Here is a 20,739-nt window from a genome sequence, read left to right as displayed (position 1 = left end):
GGATTGGACAGATGAAGAGGACACAGACCCTGCTAACAAGAAGGCATCAACCTATTAAGAAAGATAAATGTGGAAAGAATTAAAATGCAATATGAAACATAAAAGAAGCATATTTGTACCAATATTACCTTAATCTTTAAAAGTGACTTAAAATGTTGTGTTCCTTAATAAATATATTTTAATGGAATAATCTCGCCCAGTACTTTTGTTTCCGCAAACTCATGGTGACAAACACTAGTAGGACAAAGTGAGAGTTGAGGTTAGGCCTGATCGTAGAGGAGGAGAGGGACCGGCCTCACACATCACGTATTTGGATACTTTCCCTTCCTCCTTCCGATCCTTTTTGAAAATAAAAAATTGATATGTACACCTATTTTTATCTCAAAATTAAAAAATTTGCATTTGGGGAATATGTTTTATAAATACTAGTTTCATTTAAAACGTCTGTTATAGGTAGTAGCTCAGTATTTGCTTTACTTACATGAGCTAGTCCTGAAAACATTCACTTCAAAAACCAGAGGCAGCTTGTGATTATGTGAACGTTATAGGCCTTACCCCAAAGGATCGATCATTTTATTATCGTACACTTTGTGCCAGTGAAACCTGCCATAATCTGTCGTTACAGTTTGTTGGATATTCTAAGTTCTCCCCAGTGAACCCCAACTCTTAAACAGATAAAAAGTGGATGGCATCCAATTGTGCACATTCCAGGACAAGTGCTTGTAAGACTTTAAATCAAGTCTTGTGGGGATAGGAGTAGATCCCTTTATAGAGCAAGCCTATGATTTACCCGTGGTGATCCCGGTGCCTTTTGCGTTTCTAACGCAGGGTTCACTGCTTCCATAAATTCCTGGGGTTGCTGCGCAGTAAGTGAAACCACCTGATCATTGCTATACAGAGAGTCGGAGAAGAGGGAGCGCACACACAAATTAACAAGTGAAGACCATGATTGTAGCCAGGATCATCAACTGAAAGCCCGATTATATTTTCCCAGGAACTGGAAGAGGAAAACAGGGAAGAAGGAAGATCAGATACACGGCTGTTATCAGTGATACCCACTGACGCCACTCACTGCACAACACGTAACCTTGTAACAATGCTACTAAGAACATGGCCTGGCCGCCTGCTCCATAAAGATTTATAGTCTCAGAAACTGACAGGGACACGCTCAACTCAGCCTTTAGGGTCGCTATGAGTTAGAATTGGCCCCAGGGCAGGAAGAGAGTGAGTTTATGGCCCATAACAGTCATCTTCGGGATAAACATAAGGCTGTCTGCTCCTGGAAAGATTTATAGCCCGAAATCCAAAGGCAGCTGGTCTCGTCTGTCTGTTAGGTCTCTACAAGTTAAAACAGGGGTCCTCAAACTTTTTAAACAGGGGGCCAGTTCACTGTCCCTCAGACCGTTGGAGGGCCGGATTATAGTTTTTTTAAAAAACGATGAACACATTCCCATGCACACTGCACATATCTTATTTTGAAGTAGGACAGGCGATGGCAACTAAAACACCTGGCGGGCCGGATAAATGTCCTGAGCGGGGCCGCATGTGGCCCACGGGCCATAGTGTGAGGACCCCTGAGTTAGGACTCAATGACAGTAGGCTGGGCTATAAATGTATAATGACAGGGACATGACCGGGGCCTCTGCCCTGCCTGCTAAGGGAGTGAACAAAAGACCCTATAAAACAAGGTCCCTGTGAGAAATGCCTTGGAAAACACCTTAACCTTGAAGCCAGGCCCTCGTGAAAATCCTGACCCAGGCCCGTTCTCGGAGATAATCCTGAGCCATTCTGAGACATGCTGAGCCAGAGCAGCAGCCCAGATCAAGCAGGCGGACTCATGAGACCCAAGGACGGACGGACGGAGTAACTAATGAGACAGTGGCTTGACCATCTGCAGAGCGGCACCCCTCCCATTTGAAAGTGCCCCGTGGGAACCAGAGGCGTCCCCCTAGACAAGGTGCTCCTCTCCAGGCTCCAGAGGGAACCCACTTCGCTCCTGGAGAGAAGCGTATCTCAACTCTGTGCAAGGTGTCCTTCTCGCCTTGACAGGGGGACCCGCTTCACCTCCTTACCTATGTTTAAGTCAGTCCCTTCTCACGTCGAGAGAAGAAGCCACTCATCTTTTTGACTGGCTCTATGCTTTCATAAAACCGTGGCTTACCTCTTTGCTGCTGTGCGCGCAAGTGTGTGCGCAGGTCATCTCTGGACACTAGCAAACCACGCGGGTTTGGAGCTTGCTAGGTCCCCATAGACGAAATGAGCTTCACAAATAAAAACCTAAAAGTCCCCTGCAGTATGTATATAGACTGTTTGAAGTTATAGGAAAGCTTTGTGTTCCAATTGGGAGAAATCTTTCTTCGCGTGACATAAAATAATGGTCTTGCAATCAATGGTATCTTAAATGATTATGAAATTACTTCTTACAATAGCTCTCAGGAGAGGCACTAAGGCCAAGGATCCAACAGAATATTAAACAACAAAGTCAAACAGGGCTCCCCTCACCTGGTAAGTCAAGGGGTCACTGACCCAGAGGTCAAGAAGTGACCATGTAGAGAGGATGGCGGGAAAATCGGCCTCCGCGGCCACAGCCCTTCCACTGAAGCCTAGGCCAGGTGCTCTCCCTCACTCTCACTCTCACTCTCCATCTGCATGTCCTCAAGCTCCACCCCCTCCAAGCTCTGCCACACAGGGACCCTCTAAGACGGTGAAGAACTGACCTGTGGGGTTTTCAAGACCAGAAATCTCTACTGAAGCAGATTGCCCCACCTTTCTTACGTGGAGGGGCTGGTGACTCTGAAACACCCACTTGGGGCTTAGCAGACGGTCACCGAACCTCTGTGTCACCAGAGAGCCTCACTCAACGCTCAGGGGCAGGAAACGGAACCCAATCAAATCCCCTTTGCTCCTTCCTTACTCCACAAACCTACCCCTCTCCTGGGCCCCACGACTCAAGGGCAAGACCCCAGGGTCCCAATTACACCATCCAAAAAGTTGGGGTTCAAACATCCTCTGCTCTCTAGTTCCTGCTCAGAAACCTCTGGACTCTGTCTCCTCCACTGCCTGTGAGGGCCTCTCAGTCCATGCTTGGCCATTTTGCTGGCTCTCTACCTGCAGACTCTCCTTGGCCCAATCTACCCTTCAAGCTACTGGCAGGTCTACCTGCCTCCACCCAAGATAGAGCCCCGGCCTCTCGGCTGCTTAACACCTTTCAAGGTCTCTGATACTGACAGGTCAAAGCTAAACTCTCCTCCCGACAAGCGGAGTTTTTCTTACCATGTTTCTTACCATGTTTCCTGGCCAATATCCAGAGGTGACATTCCATCGCCTTCCATGAGGCACATCTGTACTTCCGAGGGCAGAAGCTGCATGCATTGCTCTCAATTTTCTATAACTTAACTCTTTTTTCTATCTTTTTCAGCATATCAATTTTATAGCAGCCTTATGTCTGAGTCTTATAAATTACATGGAAAACTGATTCTTGACAGTAGTGCAAAGGCATTTCAGTAGAAAAAGTTAGTGTTCTCCAAAATTATTTTGCAGGAATGATGGAATATTCATCTGTATGTACATTAACATCTATCTCGATTGTGTAACCAAGTGGCTTTAACAACAAAAAAAATTAGAAGTGAACACCCATGGAGTAGTTTGTTGGGACAATCATGATTTGTGTAATTTTCCCTCACAGAAATAATGTGAGAGATAATACTGATCTGAACTGGGATGAGGTCAATTATTACAGTCTCTGCTCCCAGCACTAGATACAAAAAATATAAGACAAGTCTGGTGTTGACAATCAAGAGGGCTAGTGGAACACCATCAAGAGGAATGCCGCGGCATTCATTGTCAGAAAGGGCATTGCCAAATCCATCATGAAATGCGATGCTGCCTGTGACGGATTATATCTACCCACCTACAAGGAAATCTATACAACTATGTATTATTCAAATGTATGCGTCAAACTCAAAAGCTAGTGATGAAACAATTGAAGAATTCTACCAACGACTTCACCCAGAAATTGCCCCAAAGTGCACTCAAGATGCATTGATAATTATTGGCAGTTGGAATACAAAAGTTGGAAAAAAGGGAAAAGGAACAGTAGCTGAAAAATATGGACTTAGTCGTAGAAACAAAGCTAGAGATCACATGGCAGAATTTCGCAAAACCACAGACTTGTTCATAGTAAATGACTTTTTTCAACAGTACAAAAGGCAGCCCCACCCATGCACTTCTCCAGATGGAATGCACAGAGATTCAATTGACTACATCTGTGGAAGGGATGCTGGAGAAGCTCAATGTCCGCAGCTCAAACCAGGCCAGAGGCTGACTATGGAAAAGATCGCCAACTGCTCGTGTGTAAATTCAGGCTAATGATGAGAAGTAAAATAAGAAAATGAAAACAAGTCCCCACGAGCCAAAATTCGACCTTGAGTCTATTCACCTGAACTTTAAGGGCACCTTAAGAACAGATTTGCTGCATTAAGCCCTAATGACACAATACCTGATGAGCTGTGGGAAGACCATCATTAATGAAAAAAGCAAACCATCATTGAAAAAACAAGAAAGAAAAGATCAATGTGAAGGTCAGAGTCTCCGAAACTTGCTCTAAATCATCGATTCGCAACCTGTGGGTTGCAACCCCTTTGGGGGTCGAAAGACCCTTTCACAGGGTCACCTGATTCATAAGAGTAGCAAAATTACAGTTATGAAGTAGCAACGAAAATAATGTTATGGTTGGGGGGCACCACAACCTGAGCAACTGTATGAGAGGGTCGCGGCCTGAGGAAGGCTGAGACCCACTGCTCTAAGTCATAGAGCAGCTAAAGCAAATGAAAGAAACAATAAAGTTCGAGCTGCATAGAACACTTCAAAGGGCAGCTTGAGAAACAAAGTCAAATTTTTATAATGAAATGCGAAAAGATCTAGAGTTAAAAAACCAAAAAGGAAGAATACACTCAGCCTATCTGAAGCTGAAAGAACTCAAGAAAAAAATTCAAGTCTCATGATACAGTCTTGAAAGATTCTAAGGGCAAAATATTGAATCATGCAGGAAGTATCAAGAGAAGATGGAAAGAATGCACAAAGTTATGATAACTAGCGAGCATCCTACCATTTTGAGAGGTAGCATATGAAAAATAACCAATGGTGCTAAAGGAAAAAAATCAGACCGCAATGAAAACATTAGCCAAAAACAAGGCTCCGTAAATTTATGGAATATTAACTGAAATGTTTCAGCAAGCTGATTAAGCATTGGAAGCACTCACTCATCTATCTATGCCGGGAAACTTGGAAGGCAGCTACTTGGCCAACTGAACAAAAGAGACCCATATTTGTACCCATTCCAAAGAAAGATGACCCAACAGAATTTCAAACTATAGAAGAATATAACTTATATCACATGCAAGTAAAATTTTGCTTAAGATCGAAGGGTCGTGGGAGTAGATGAGCCAGTCAGGATGCCGTGTAGAATGGATGAAACATACAATTTTCCCCTAGTTCTTAAATGCTTCCCTCTGGATCGCACTATCATGATCCCAGTTCTACGTTACAACTCTGGCTAGATCAGAGGATGTACACTGGTACAGATAGGAACCAGAAGCACAGGGAATCCAAAACAGAAGAACCCCTCAGGACCAGTGGTGAGAGTGGCGATACCGGGAGAGTGGAGGGGAGGTGGGGTAGAAAGGGGGAACTGATTACAAGGATCTACATATAACCTCCTCCCTGGGGGATGGACAACAGAAAAGTGGGTGAAGGGAGATGCTGGACAGTGTAAGATATGACAAATAATAATAATTTCTAAATTATCAAGGATTCATGAGGGAGGGAGGGGGAAATGAGGAGCTAATACTAAGGGTTCAAGTAGAAAGCAAATGTTTTGAGAATGATGATGGCAACAAATATACAAATGTGCTTGACACAATAGATGTATGTATGGATTGTTATAAGAGTTGTATGAGTCCCCAATAAAATGATTTTTTGAAAAAACCAAGCAAATAAACAAACAAAAATTTTGCTTAAGATCATCCAACAACAGTTTCAGCAATATATTGACAGGGAGCTGCCAGGGGTTCAGATTGAATTTAGAAGACAATGTAAAACAAGGATGATATTCCTATCATCACTGATGTCAGATGGATCTTGTCTCAAAGCAGAGAATACTAAAAAGATGTTTACTTTGATTGTGTTGATTATGCCATGGCATTCAACTGTGTGGACCATCACGAACTGTGGACAGCCTTGAGAAGAAGGAGAATTCCAGAACACTTCGTTGTGCTCGTGGAGGACTTGTACATGGATCAAGAGGCAGTTGTGCATAATTTATAAATTATCAAGGGTTCACAAGGGTGAGGGAGGGGGGGGATAAAAGTGGAGCTGATACCAAGGGCTCCAGTAGAAAGAACATGTAAAAAAGAGGCAGTTTTGTAAACCAACTGCATCGTTTAAAACCAATGCTGCATCGTTTAAAAGCAGGACAGATGTGTGTCATAGTTGTGTCTTCTCACCATACTTATTCAATCTGTACACTGAGCAAATATTAAGAGAAGCTGGTTTATATGAAGAAGAATGTGGCATCAGGATTGGAGGGAAGCTTATGAAGAACCTGTGATAAGCAGATGACGCAGCCTTGCTTCCGGGAAGTGAAGAGAACTTGAAGCACCTGTTGATGAACATCAAGTATTGCAGCTTGCAGTATGAATTAAAATTCCATACAAAGAAGCCAAAATTCACACAACTGGAATCATAGGTAACATCACGATAAATGGATAAAAGGTTGAAGTTGTCAAGGATTTTGTATTGTTTGGAACCACAATCAACGCTCATGAAAACAGCAAGCAAGAGATCAAAAACATGTTGCACGAGGGAAATCTGCTGCACAGACCTTTTTAGAGAATTGAAACCCACGGATGTTGCTTTGAGGACTAAGGTGCACCTGATCCAATCCCTGATATTTTCAATTGCCTAATTTGAATGTGAAAGTCGGACACTGAATAAGGAAGTCTGGAGAAGAATGGAGGCATTTGCATGGTGGTGCTGGAGAACAGTATTGAAAGTACCATGGGCGCTAAAGCGACAAACAAAATACTTCTTGGAAGTTTGGCCAGAGTGCTCCTTAGAGGCAAAGACAGCAAGACTTTGTCGTACATAATGTGGACATATTGTCAGAAGAGACCACTTCCTGCAGAAGGACGTCATGCTTGGTAAAATGGGGGAGCAGCCAAAAAGAGGAAGACGCTCCATGAGATGATGGACACTGGCTGCAAAGCTGGACTCAGAAATGGGCGGCACTGTGAGGACAGCGCAGGACCGTGCACTTCCGTTCTGTTGTACAAAGGGTCGCTATGGGTCAGAACTGACTCGAGGCCAACTAACAAAAAATAGTGTCAGCTCAGAACACATCTTGCTATTTCATGCTTCCTGCCTTCCTCTGGAAGTACCCTACAGGCTAGCGCTCACTCAAAAGTCACAATCCACCTGATACATCGTCTCTCCTGTGAAAGCTATGCCATTTCGGAAACAGATCTTCTTTCGTGTTCCCATGATATAATGTGCATACTTACATCTATTCTTCCATCTAGCCCGATATATTATCATTATTAATAATATTAATATTTTGGTAGACCTTCTTGCCCAACAGGTTTTGAGAGTGAGAACACTCCACCTGACATAGAAAATCTCAATTACTCTGTGTATTAACCAAGTGCTACACTGCATTAACCAAGTACTTCACTGCATTAACCAAGTACTACACTGCATTAACCAAGTACTGCACTGCATTAACCAAGTACTGCACTGCATTAACCAAGTACTGCACTGCATTAACCAAGTACTGCACTGCATTAACCAAGTACTGCACTGCATTAACCAAGTACTGCACTGCATTAACCAAGTACTGCACTGCATTAACCAAGTACTGCACTGCATTAACCAAGTACTACACTGCATTAACCAAGTACTGCACTGCATTAACCAAGTACTACACTGCATTAACCAAGTACTGCACTGCATTAACCAAGTACGGCACTGCATTAACCAAGTACGGCACTGCATTAACCAAGTACGGCACTGCACTAACCAAGTACTGCACTGCACTAACCAAGTACTACACTGCAGTAAACACGTATTTGTTAGTGGACAGGTAAATAACAAAAGGAATTCTTAAAAGAGTTGCAGTAAAAAATTTTAAAGAAAAAAACAGGAATCTCTTAACATCACGTATTGACGCCCGGTGACACCATCCTTCTTCATTTTCCTCTACTCTTTCCCTGAAAGTCCCCCTTAGCTCTCTGTATTTGTAAGCACCGCACCCGCCTGTGACAGGGCTTCCCCACATACCTCGTTGACCTCATTTATTTCGTGCCACTGAGTTAGCAACAGCTGTATTGCAGGACTGTGGCCGTATTTTGCAGCGAGGTGCAGGGCAGTATTTCCTTCCTGCAACAGAGACACGCGGGAGGCTGCATCCCCTGTTCTGAGGCACACCCCTTCCCACAGCAGGGCTGCAGTGAGGCTGGGGTCCCTACTGTGAGGTACATCATTCACAGTGTTAAGTGAAACGTAAAAAGAGCTCAGTCAAGAGGCACGGGGATCTCCGAACCAATAGACATCATCAGTCCATGAGTCTCTTTCTCCCTTTGCTGCCAATTTGCTTGCCAGAAAAAGGGAGCGGGGGGGTGGGGGGTGGTGGTGGGGAATAAAAGTCATCTATTGAACTTGTGTGCAGGGAAACTGATGAAAGATTTCAGGGAGGTAGTTTTGGCATTCTTTATTAAAAGACATGCAAAATATGCAAGACCCTTTGACCTGCAATTTCGTTACTAGGAATTTATCTTAAGAAAACAATCACAGATGTGTTCTCATAGATATGGGTGTTCACTCTAGGGCATTAGTTCCTCAGCCAGTGGGGCGGAGGCTCCAGCAGACCTCAGGGAAGGGGTGGGAAGGCTGGAAGTGATGATGGGAAAATCCTGCAGCCTACTGACTTCCAGATATTCATGGAGCTAAAACGGCCCATCCACTGCAAATGGTCCATCCACTGCAAATGGTCCCATCCACTGCAAATGGTCCATCCACTGCAAATGGGCCCATCCACTGCAAATGGGCCCATCCACTGCAAATGGGCCCATCCACTGCAAATGTGGCTTAAGTTCCCCTGGATACCCCAGGTTTCTCTCTGGCTACAGGAATCACTTAACTCGAGCGCTGTCCAAAATGTGATCACCACATCAATGCACCAGCCGGGGCTCCCCTTTCTCAGGTTCTCATCCAAGAAACAAAAATCCAACTCACCTTGTCCTTCTCTGAGGTGTGCAGATGAAGGGAGATAAGTGTCTCGATCATTTCCACCTGGCCCTTCTCAGCTGCCAAAAGAAATGGCTTCCTTCCTTTCTGAAAATCAATCAGAAACTTCTAGCAGTCATTACATACTTCCCGAATAAGCCACACCAGTCGCCAAGGCTGGCCACGTTTTAAGCCCACATTCTGGCTACTGCTGAAACTGCCCCTGGGTTCAAGGTGACTGATGAGGCGCCTCTGGGCATTGCCTTCTGAGAAAGGACAATGACAATCTCTTCTTGTCTGCTGGCCCCTCAACCACATCCAGTTCGGGGCTAGCACCCCAAACTGTGGTGAACACCAGGTGGGCAGGGACTCTGTCTCACAGGTATTGAGAAGAACTCTCCAGAAACATTTCTTCCATGCACAAATGGAGTTCCAGTGTCACAGCCAGACAGTGAGATTCCCTTTCAAATGCAGAGATGCTGTGAAGTATATTGATTCAATAGCTACTCCGTTCTACTCTTTCCTGAGAAGTTATTATGTTCCAGACCTGTCAGGCCACTGTGCATCACGACAAGCCTTGCCTCCTCTTCCACCACCCCCACAAGAACTTTGGGCTGAACATTCTCAAGGATTTAATAGGTATGTGGCTCATTCAGACAAGACATTTTTGTCAGCTAATTCATTTTAGGTTTTCTGTGCTCATAAATTTCTCTCCAACATCCACTAAGCATCAACAGCAAAACTCTAGAGAATTGGGTCTATTGGGAATAGAAAGGAGAAAGAAAGCGCTGTCCAGAGAACACAGCCTTCGAGGACATGCTTTAGGGTCATTGGTTCAAAAGAGAAGCTCGAACACAGAATTTTCTCATTATAAGTAATTTTATCTTTTCTTGTAATCAATGGAGACTGTATTTTCCATAGCTGAAATGTCATCAACATAAGACCCATAAAAAATGTAATAGTTTTTCCCAGTGTTCCCAAAGTGGGAGATACTGCCCCCCTGGGGGCTCTGGGACAATCTAGGCAGCTGTGAAAGCAGATACCTACACTTTATCCTGGATTATGGGTTAAAGTACAAAAGGTTTTAATTGTTAGGGGTGGGGGTGCTGAGTATGTTTTCCTGAAAAGGGGTTGGAAGCCAAATAAGTTTAGGAATTTGGGGTCTAAGATATTTCAGATAATGGAAAAGAGACTGGAGTGGAAACATGTTGGCTTCAATTTTTTAAAAAATCATTATATTGGGGGCTCGTACAATTCTTAACAGAACCCATCCATCCATTGTGTCAAGCACATTTGTACAGTTGTTGCCATCATCATTCTCAAAACATTTGCTTTCTACTTGAGCCCTTGGTATCAGCTCCTCATTTTCTCCCTTCTTCCCCACTGCCCCTCCCTCATGAACCCTTCATAATTCATAAATTATTATTATTTTGTCATATCTTACACTGTCTGATGTCTCCTTTCACCCACTTTTCTGTTGTCCACCCCCCAGGGAGGAGGTTATATGTAGATCCTTGTAATAGGCTTCCCCTTTCCACCTCACCCTCCTTCCACCCTCCAGTATTGCCACTCTCACCACTGGTCCTGAAGAAGTCATCTGTCCTGGATTCCCTGTGTTTCCAGTTCCTCTCTGTACCAATGTACATCCTCTGGTCTAGCCAGATTTGTAAGGTAGAATTGGGATCATGATAGTGGGGGGAGGAAGCATTTGAGAACTAAAGGAAAGTTGTATGTTTCATCATTGCTACCCTGCCCCCTGAGAAGCTCATCTCCTCCCGCAACCCTTCAGTAAGGGGGTGTCCAGTTGCCTACCGATAGGCTTTGAGTCTCCACTCTGCACTCACCCACATTTAAAATGATATGATTTTTGTTTTGTTTTGTGATGCCTGATACCTGATCCCTTTGACACCTCATGGTAAAACAGGCTGGTGTGCTTCTTCCATGTGGGCTTTGTGGCTTCTGGCCTAGATGGCCTCTTGTTTATCTTCAAGCCATTAAGATCCAGATGCTATATCGTTTGAAAGCCGGGCTCCATCAGCTTTCTTCCCCACATTTGCTTATGCACACATTTGTCTTCAGAGATTGTGTCCGGAAGGTGTGCATCATGGGATGCCAATTTAATAGAACAACGTGTTCTTGCATTGAGTAAGTACTTGAGTGGAGGTTCAATGTCCATCTGCTTCCTTAAAACTAAATCTATAAATATATACATGTAGATATATTTCCCCACCATCCTATATCAATTGCTTAATTAGAGAAGAAAACACTCCCAAATTGGCTTAGCACATTGTAAGTAACAAGATGTCTCAAAGCTGAGAAAGATCTCTTCAAAAGAAGGTTCCTAAAGCTGAACTTTACCATCTGAACCCCCACTAATGCAAAGTAATCAAAAGATCATAGTCATGGTTACCTTGAGAGAATAGCTCACTATTCCTTCATAACAACCAAAGTCAGGGAACACTTTGAAATAATAAATCACACACACACACACACACACACACACACACTGACAGGTACCGGTTTTATGGGCTTTTGCCCTCATATGCATCTAGGGAAGATGGAGAGACGATCTACTAACAAGACACATGGCATTACTTGATAGACCCCATCCTGGGAACTGGAGAAGCCACATGGAGACCCACGCCAGTGCTGAGATGCTTACACCACTGAATTCACAAGACTTCCCACACATTGGCCTATGATCTTCCTGTATTCAGCATCATTACATGTGTTTTGTGAGTCTGAAGAGGACTTTATAGATTGGTAACAGATTTATGGGTTAATATTGGACTTATGGGGTTGATCTGGACTGCGCTGAGATGTTATCTTAATGTACAATTACTCTTGTATATAAAGCTCTTTTTAACTCACATATGTGTGTCTATGGATTTCTCTAGTCTACTCAGACTAACACAGCCCCCACCCAAAGTGACAACTCAGTGGCAAGGTGACAAGATCTACACTGTGAGGGTGGGAACCACCCCAGCATGGGTGTCTCCTTCAGGGGACATGCCCAGTTACCAGAGTCACTGTACTCAGGTAACCCTAAAGTATGGCTTTGCCGCTGGTGTCACTGATTCCTCTGCCACTTCCCCCCACTTCGATGCAATTTCCAAGTTAGGGGTCACAGCCGTCGTAAGCCATGCTGCTTAGTCATGTGGCCAATGCTCTATTTCCATCTGGTTTGCAGCAACATTGAGCCAGAAAGTTAACCGAAGTGTAAATTCCCAAGCAGCTGGAAAAGAGGGGATGATAACTTTTTACTCACAGAGATTATAAATAGCACCTGCGGAGGCAGCAGCTCATCGGGGACATTTGTTGCCTTTGCGTCCATGTAGACCTTTCTTTCAGTAATGGTGCTTTGACTGTCTTCGGGAGAACCCATCCTCCTGCCATTTAGTCCAATTGCCAGCCCTTATGCTCTGCTACAGGAAGTCAAAGCATAGCCCATGCCAACCTCACTGCCGTCAAATCAAACCTGACACACAGTTACCCTACAGGGCAGGGTAGAACTGCCCCTCTGCGTTTCTGAGACTGTTGACAAGAGTAAAAAGTCTGGTCGCTCCCCCATGGATCAGCTGGTTTCGAACAGCTGGCCTGTGGTTGCTAGTCCAATGTGTCATCCTTACGCCATTAGCATGGTGATTGGTTCAGGACTGGGCATAAGATTCAAGAAGGAAGAAACAGAGTCATGCCCAAGATTGATCCACTACTATTTGTCACAAGAGAAATTTTCATTGTTGTGGATCAACAGCCCCGTGGATGTCACCTTGAGGTTATCCCAGCCATCTTTCCCACCACGAGGGGAGTGTGCCCATGGGTAATGCCAACACAGGAAGCCAAGGGTTGATGGAAAACAAAGAGCTGAATCAAGCCAGGCCTCTGTGAACGCTTTAATTAAGAAACCAAAATAAATGCCTGTGAGCCCGTAGCGCCAGGCGCCCTCAGAGGAAGGTGTGTTCATTGGAATTTCTTGGCTGTAATCTTGACAAAGGCAAACTGCCAGGTCTCTCTGCCACAGCACCCCTGGGCTGGTATCTGAGTGCAAAAGAATATTGCCTTTTATTGCTTAGTCTAGACCAGTGGTTCTCAACCTCTAGGTCGCGACCCCTTTGGGGCTGAAATGACCCTTTCATAGGGGTTGCCCGATTCATAACAGTAGCAAAACTAGAGTTACGAGGTAACAACGAAAATAATGTTATGGTTGGGGCGTCACCACCACATGAGGAATGGTATGAAAGGGCCGCGGCATTAGGAAGGTTGAGACTGGCCTAGACTGAACTAAACTTTTGTCCCTTGCAATAGGATGAGTTGTGGGTAATACATATTTATTAGTTTGGAGATAGATACTGCTGGATACTGGACATATCAGGATGGAGTCAACTTGAAATGACCTCACGATTTTGGACGTGACTGCTGCAAAGCTGTGTGTTTCTGCAGAGCAAAGCAGTAATGAAGCCCCACCCACAAGGGAAGCTCCTCTGATAGGAAATGGGAGGCTGGGAGAAGAGACGGTTACCGCGGATGAAAACATCTTCCCCCCAGAAAGACCGCAGCAACTCTAACCTTTGGACGCCCTTTGAAAACATTATCATCCAGGAAAAAAAATTACACACAAAATCAGTACACAAAACCGTCATCCATATCTTTTAAGTACATCTCAAAGTGGCACACAAAAGAGGGGGCGCATCTCTCTGTTCTCCCGACTCTGGTACACACCGTCACGCGAGGCAATCACCAGGCATTTCAAAGAGCTAGGCTCGGGGTTGTCGTTGTTGTTGTCTTCAGTGCCATTTCTGTTCATAATTCATTTTTATAAGTCACCGGAGGATTGCGTGCTCTCAGCCCTTTTATTTATGTTTCAGAAGTAAATCAAAGGTTTCCATGGGGCCCGTTCCAATTCCTGGTAACCCCTTATGGGTCAGGGTGGAAGTGTGACTATGGGTGCTTGACAGTTAGTTATTTTTTCAAAGTTGATGCTTTCTTCCAAAGCTCCTCTGGTTTGACCCTTCAACCTTTGACCCTTCAACCTTTCCCTCAGCAGCGAGGCTGTTAACCACTGGCACCACGGGTTCATTTCGAGCTACATGGGTACTGTAGGACAGAGTTGAACTGCTCCAGGGGGGTCTAATCAGTGTGGGAGCAGACTGCCACACCTGGATTTGAACCAGCAACCTTTCTGTTAGCAGCCGAGCCCTCTGACCCTAGCTCCACAGGGGCTCCTTTGCATGACCAGGAATCCTAATACTGTTCAAGCAGGCTTCTGTCCAAGGAACCCCAATGGCACATCAGTTAAGTGCTCTGCTCTCAAACCAACCAGGGGCTCCTTCTGAGTGGGAACAGCCTGGCATTTGGCTCCCATAAAGATGATCGGTAAGAAAACTCGAGGGGGCAGATCAACTGGACGACAGCTAAAAACCACAAGGCTCTCTCCAGGCAGGCTCACAGAACCACCATCCTGTGGACGGCTGGAGGGTCTCCAGTCAGCCCAATGGCTCTGGCCTCACCCTCAACACTCCAGCTCGGGGCTCAGTGCTCTGATGTCCTCTGAACCCCTGCTCCTTTTCCCCTCCATGAACTCAGCGTCCATGTCACTTCTTGAGTTGCATCCAAGACAGTCAACGTGTGTCAGATCTGAGGAAACCTGAGGGTGTGCAGCTGTTGACTAGAAATTATCTTTCATTTCTCAGTTCACTGCTGGAGCCTAAATAATTAAATTTAATAAGAACAGCCATTCAAGGGGTATCCAAAGCCCAACCTAATGAGCCTTTACCATAGGGATCCCACCAATGTCACCCTCAGGAGCTCCCCAAGGGGACAGTACATCCCTTCATCTGAGGACAGGCTGCCGATGGAGTGTAGCACATGTCCCGTCATGCCTCAGGTGCGTGTCGACACCCCACAACGCTCCTCTCACCCAGGGGTTAGGATGTTAATAGAACCATGACATGGTGGGAGGGACGGGTCAGGATGTTAATAGAGCCAGGGTGAGTTCGTTTATTGTGCCAACCTGGCTGATAAACACATGTGGGGTAAATTGAAGGGCAGAGGGAGTCTCGTCTTTCTAGTTCTCAGGTCTCTTACTTTCTGATGGTCAGACCAGGGTGCAGCTGCCTTAGCCAGTTCCCTGTTTCAGCTGGCAAGGCTTACTTCCTGCAAGACATCCCTGAGGAGAGGTCACATGGACTTACCCCATTGCAACCCTGGGTGCTATAGCAGCCGTGTGGAGACCCCTGCCAGCGCAGGGATGCTTACACATTCACTGACTCAGCTTTCCTCCTGCAGGTGGCGTCATAGTGTGTGTCATGTGAGATGGAGGAGGACTTTGTGGATTGGTGTTGGACATATGGGTTAATGTTGGACTTGTGGGCTTGGGCAGCACTGGGTTGGGATGTTTTCTTGATGTGCACTTACCCTTTATATAAAACTCTCATACATGAGTTTCTGTGGATTTGTTTCTCTAAAGTACCCAGACTAATACACAGGGCATGTGGGGCAAACAAGTAGGCCCTTGCATAACCAGAGTCCTGAGAGGGAAGAAATATATTTGCCATGAGATATGAAAGGAACCACCAGATCGACGGTTCAAAATCATTTGCCACTCCACCGGAGAACGTTGACACTGTCTGTGCCCATAGAGATTCATCTTATTGGAGACCTTAGATAGAGTCATTCTGAGTCGGAATGCCTCCGTGGCGTGGATTTTTGTTTTGTTTTGTCTGGTTTGGGTTATTAGATAAGTGTTGACGTGTGATTAGATGTTGACGCCATGGTCTCCTGTGGGTGGGAGCCACTGGATTCACTCCCCTGGACAAACTGGAGGCAATGACCTTGATTTACTCTACTGACTTTCCAGCTAATAAAAACATACACCGGGGAAAAGCTACATTATCTTTCAATTCCATTTTCTAGGACCTACAGGAAGCCCCTCGTACATCCTCTCACGAGCCCCATGCTCCTTACTCCACACCTCCAAAAGGACACGCTTCTAGCGTCGTAACCTCCTTCCTATACATTCCTTTGAACACACCAAAGTTCCTTTTCTATCGTTAACTCAAAGTGACCTAACAGTCGACCACAAAGTTCTTGTAAACATTCTACCAGTATATGAATGGCCTCACTTCTACCCCCCAGGCCTTTAGTCTGTGTGCTGAATTTTGATCCCTCGATGGGAGGGTATCCCTAGATTTAAAATTTCTAAACAACTCTGCCCATAACCACTCCTGGCTAGTCACCATCCCCCGGAAAGGGCCTCACGATTTAGCTGTTTATTTGTAGCGTCATGGAGTTGGAAGGAAACTCAAAGGACCTCTCAGGGCACACCACTCTGCCAGCCCCACCCAAACTCTCCTAGCCTAATCACAAGCAGTTTATGACGAACCGCCTCCTCGCAATGAAGCATGCCTTATCTGGTTTTGCAGTTCCCTCCAGGCCAAAGAGAATAATCTTATAAACCACTCCCCAGAAAGCTCCCAGCTGCTCCTGACCGCGTGCTGTGGATAAGAAACAAGGCGCGCGGGTAGCTCTGGGAAGGTGAAGGGACCCATTCCATCGGACACATTCCATGAACGCGGCAATCCTGTTTAAACACGTATGAACGGGGCCTCCCCTGCTGAATTCATAGACCCCGACCTCCTAATAACTGTTCTAGTTCGCTTTAGCCATAGTGCTTATGGACTAGGCTGCCATCCGCATGGCCGGCATTGGAAACCACCAGCGGTTCCTGGTGGGGTGCGGGGGAGACTGGGCTTTCTACTCCAGCAAACAGTGACAGGCCCGGAAACCCACAGGGGGTCACTCTGCGTCAGCACTGACTCCATGCCATGAGTTTGGTTTTGATCGGCTAGCGTGCGGTGCCTGTCGAGTCCCTTCAAACACATGGCCATGGTGGTGGTGGTCACCGAAGGGAGGCTTCGCCATCACGGGTGTCTGCGTCACCCGGACGCTGTTCTGTTGTCATCCATACGCTTGCACTGCCTCACTAGGCCCGTCTGACTAGTCTGTCCTCCTCTGTAAGCTCTGCTGAAACCTGTCCACCGCGGGTGGCCCTGCTGGTTTAGCATAGCTTCCAGCTTCACAGTCAGTCCCCGGAGTGTGACAAACTGACAGGTGGCTGTGGTAAGTGGCCATCGCACCGGACCCCAGCTTACAGCTGTCAGGTGTAAGAGACTGCCTTTTCCACTGATCAGCCCACTGTTGACTCACACGGTTCAAGTGAGAGGCAGAGAGAGGCTTTCCCCCCACAACGGCCTAGTGGCTCGATTTTTCACAGTAAGACTCTCTCAGCAAGGTCTAGGTGTCTGTGCAGTCTGCTCCAGAGGCATTAGACGGGCGTGGGGCAGGAATACGGTCACACCACTGCCAGGAGACGGGCAGAGAGGGAGAAAGAAATATGGCTGCTCCCTCAATGCTTCTTGCCCTCCCCAACAGCAGCACTTCCCTTCGGGTGTGTATCCCCACCCCCAACCCCCATGGCGATGGAGCATCTGGCGACAGGGCTCCGCCAGGTGCAGGAAGAAAGTGGAGCTTGGTGGGAGGTGATGCATGAGAGCTGGGTGCCCCCACTGCAGACAAACCTCATCGGGCTGGTCCAGGTCCCGCAGATGCAGGTCTTGAACGAGGTACTCAACGATGCGCACGCTATTACTCTGGGCTGCAAAGTGCAGGGCGTTCATGCCATCCTGGAGAGAATGGAGTCAGGGGGCAGGGGGGAGAGGGCTCACACAGGATCCTCAGAGCCTCCCTATCTTGGGCGCAGGAGGGTAGAACTTGGGTTCAGGTGTGACACCCCCCACTCCTCCATGCCTACCTGATTCTTGGCTCTCTGGTCCACACCAGCCTTCACGAGCAAGCGCATGATCTCCAGGCTTCCAGACCAAGCAGCAAGGTGGGCTACTGTTAAGCCGTGCTTCCCAGGAAGAGAGATGAGAACACATCACTTGCGTGACATACACAGCACACCATCTCAGTCAAGGTCTAACAATTACTTGCCTGTTATGAAGGAATATTTCATGTATAAACCAAACCAAACTCACTGCCATCAAGTTGCTGCCAATTCATAGTAGTCTAGAGGGTCACATAGATAGAACTCCCTCTTTGAGTTTCTGAGACTGTAACTCTTCACAGGCATACAAAGCCCCCCCCCCCCCGTCTTTCTCCCACAGAGCTGCTGCCTGTGGTTCCTAACTGCTGACCTTGCAGTTATCAGCCCAATGCATAACCACTATTCCACCATTTGTGTATGCGCGTGTGCACGCGTGCACTCGCGTGTGCAATAAGTGATGTAAACATAACGGTTCTCCATCTGGAAGACAATCACATTTAAATCCTATATCATCAAATATGCACACACAAACCCCAAACTCACTGCCGCAGAGCTGACCCCACGTCATAGTGAGCCCACAGAGCAGCGCTGAACTGTCCCCGAGGGTCCCCAAGAATGTCATCTTTATGCGAGCACATCACTAGGTCTTTCTCCTGCGGAGTTGCTGGTGGGTTTGAACCAGGAACCTTTTTTTTCAAATATAACTAAAATTTATTTTTGCCTATTATATCCTAGATAATCTTACATCTACCATTTAACAATGTAAAAAAAGTTTGTTTAATACTACCTTAAGACAAGTAGCTAGCAAGTATTCACAGCAACCAAAAGAAGTGAATAGTGACAATTTGAACTTTATGTCTAAGATTAAAGCACATATTATTTTTTAATATATTTTTAATTGGGAGTTAATGCTCATATCCTATCATTCCAGAGTTCCGTCACATCAAGCAGTACTGTACAACTGCTAGCACAGTCAGTCTCCAAACGTTCTCTTCCTGCCTGGACTCCTTGACATCAGCTCCCTGAACCACCGGCCTTTTGATTGGCAGCTGAGTCCTTAACCATCCTCCACCAAAACGTCTGCCCAAAGCAACCCCCTCTTTCTATTGTGCGAGCCTCTCCTCGTGGGCTCTAGGAGCCCCGCTTGTGCCGTGGGTTACACAGCTCTTCCTCTAGAAGAAGATAAGGCAGTCTGCTTGTGTGAAGGTTGACAGACGTGGACATCTGATGGACTGGTTCTATCTTGTTCTGTAGGGTCACTAGGAGACCCCATGGCAGTCAGTGTGGTTTGGAGTTAATCGGCCATGTGTGCAGTGTGGGGAACAGCTTCCTGGGTGTGTTTAGTACACATTGTTAAGCAAGGAGAGAAGGTCACAGGGCATTCCCATTTGTAGGCGCTTCAACTTCTTGGCACGCATTTTGGCTGATGCGGAAACGGAGTGATTGTATTCTCGTCTTCTCGGTGGAGCGCTAGGTTGGAGAGTTCAGGTCCCAGATGACTGAGCACTGCTCCCCTCAATTGGACGCGGTGTTTGATTGTTTCCACTGAGAAGCTGTCATGGATGGCACTGCATCTTCCCCTGCCTCGTATGTTGTTGTTGTTGTTAGATGCATCGAGTCAGTTCTGACCCAGGGCAACCCTGTCCGCACCAGAAGGAAACACCGCTCGTACTCCTGCTCCGTCCTCACAATTGTTCCTGTACCTGAGCCCATGTGGCAGCCCTGGCGCCACTCCATCTCTTCGAGGGCCTCCCTCCTTTTCAGCGACCCTCTACTTTACCAAGCACGATGCCTTTCTCCAAGGACTGGTCTCTCCTGACAACATGTCCAAGATATGTACGATGAAGTGGTGTCCCTCTTGCCTCTAACGAGCACTCTGGCTGTACTTCCAAGACAGATGGTTTTGCTGTCCTCTTAATGAGCAGCCCATGGCAGTTTCACCACTCGTCTCCAGCACCGACTCTTCTTCAGTCTTCCTCATTCAATGTCCAAACCTGCCCCACGTATACGTCATCACGCCTCACACCTACACCTGTGGGAAAGGAGCCCTGGTGACACCGTGGGCTCAGGGTTGGGCTGCTACCCACAAGGCCTCACTCCGTGTGAGGCAGATTGGAGCTGTCAGTTCCCATAAACATTTGTCATCTCAGAAACTCAAAGGGACAGAGCTGCTCAGTCCTAGAGAGTCAGGGTGAGGTGGAAATGACTTGTATCAGGCAGTGGCTATGCCTATAGTGATAATCCCGTTTAAAAATGGATTTTCTCAGAATAGTGTTGGGGGTCTTAAAGGCTTGGCTTCAAACAAGCAGCCATCTAAGGGAGAAGACAACTAAGTCCACACAGAAGCTTGTGTGATCCAACGACGATGATTGCAAATCTTGAATACGGTGAGGAGAACAGCATGAGAGCAAAACGTATGGACACCCAGTTTGTGGAGGGCTATGGGGATGGAGAGAGCCATCTGCAGAGTGTCTGGTCACACTGAGCCAGTGGCAGGTCTGCTCTAGCCACAGACAAGAGGCTTGATCAGCCTTATCATTGCAATCTTGAATATGCTGGATCCAACTAGACACTTGGACAGTTGACCACCCTATACACATGACCTGGATTTGTTCTGGGTGCAAGTTTCTATTACT

The 20,739-nt window shown here is 46.4% G+C and overlaps 1 protein-coding gene across 1 annotated transcript in view; it reads right to left on the bottom strand.

Annotated features, from left to right (window-relative positions):
• Positions 1 to 20,739, bottom strand: part of ANKDD1B (ankyrin repeat and death domain containing 1B) — a 79,661-nt gene that overhangs the window by 35,816 nt on the left and 23,106 nt on the right. The window contains exons 4-7 of the mRNA XM_075542662.1: positions 18,089 to 18,187; positions 17,856 to 17,960; positions 9,289 to 9,387; positions 8,335 to 8,433 (exon numbers count right to left, since the gene is read on the bottom strand). Of these exons, the coding sequence (XP_075398777.1) occupies positions 8,335 to 8,433; positions 9,289 to 9,387; positions 17,856 to 17,960; positions 18,089 to 18,187 (402 nt within the window). The remainder of the gene's footprint in view (positions 1 to 8,334; positions 8,434 to 9,288; positions 9,388 to 17,855; positions 17,961 to 18,088; positions 18,188 to 20,739) is intronic.

This window comes from Tenrec ecaudatus, chromosome 2 (genome assembly GCF_050624435.1).
Source record: "Tenrec ecaudatus isolate mTenEca1 chromosome 2, mTenEca1.hap1, whole genome shotgun sequence".
NCBI lineage: Eukaryota > Metazoa > Chordata > Mammalia > Afrosoricida > Tenrecidae > Tenrec > Tenrec ecaudatus.
This window is presented reverse-complemented; position numbering and strand designations above follow the sequence as displayed.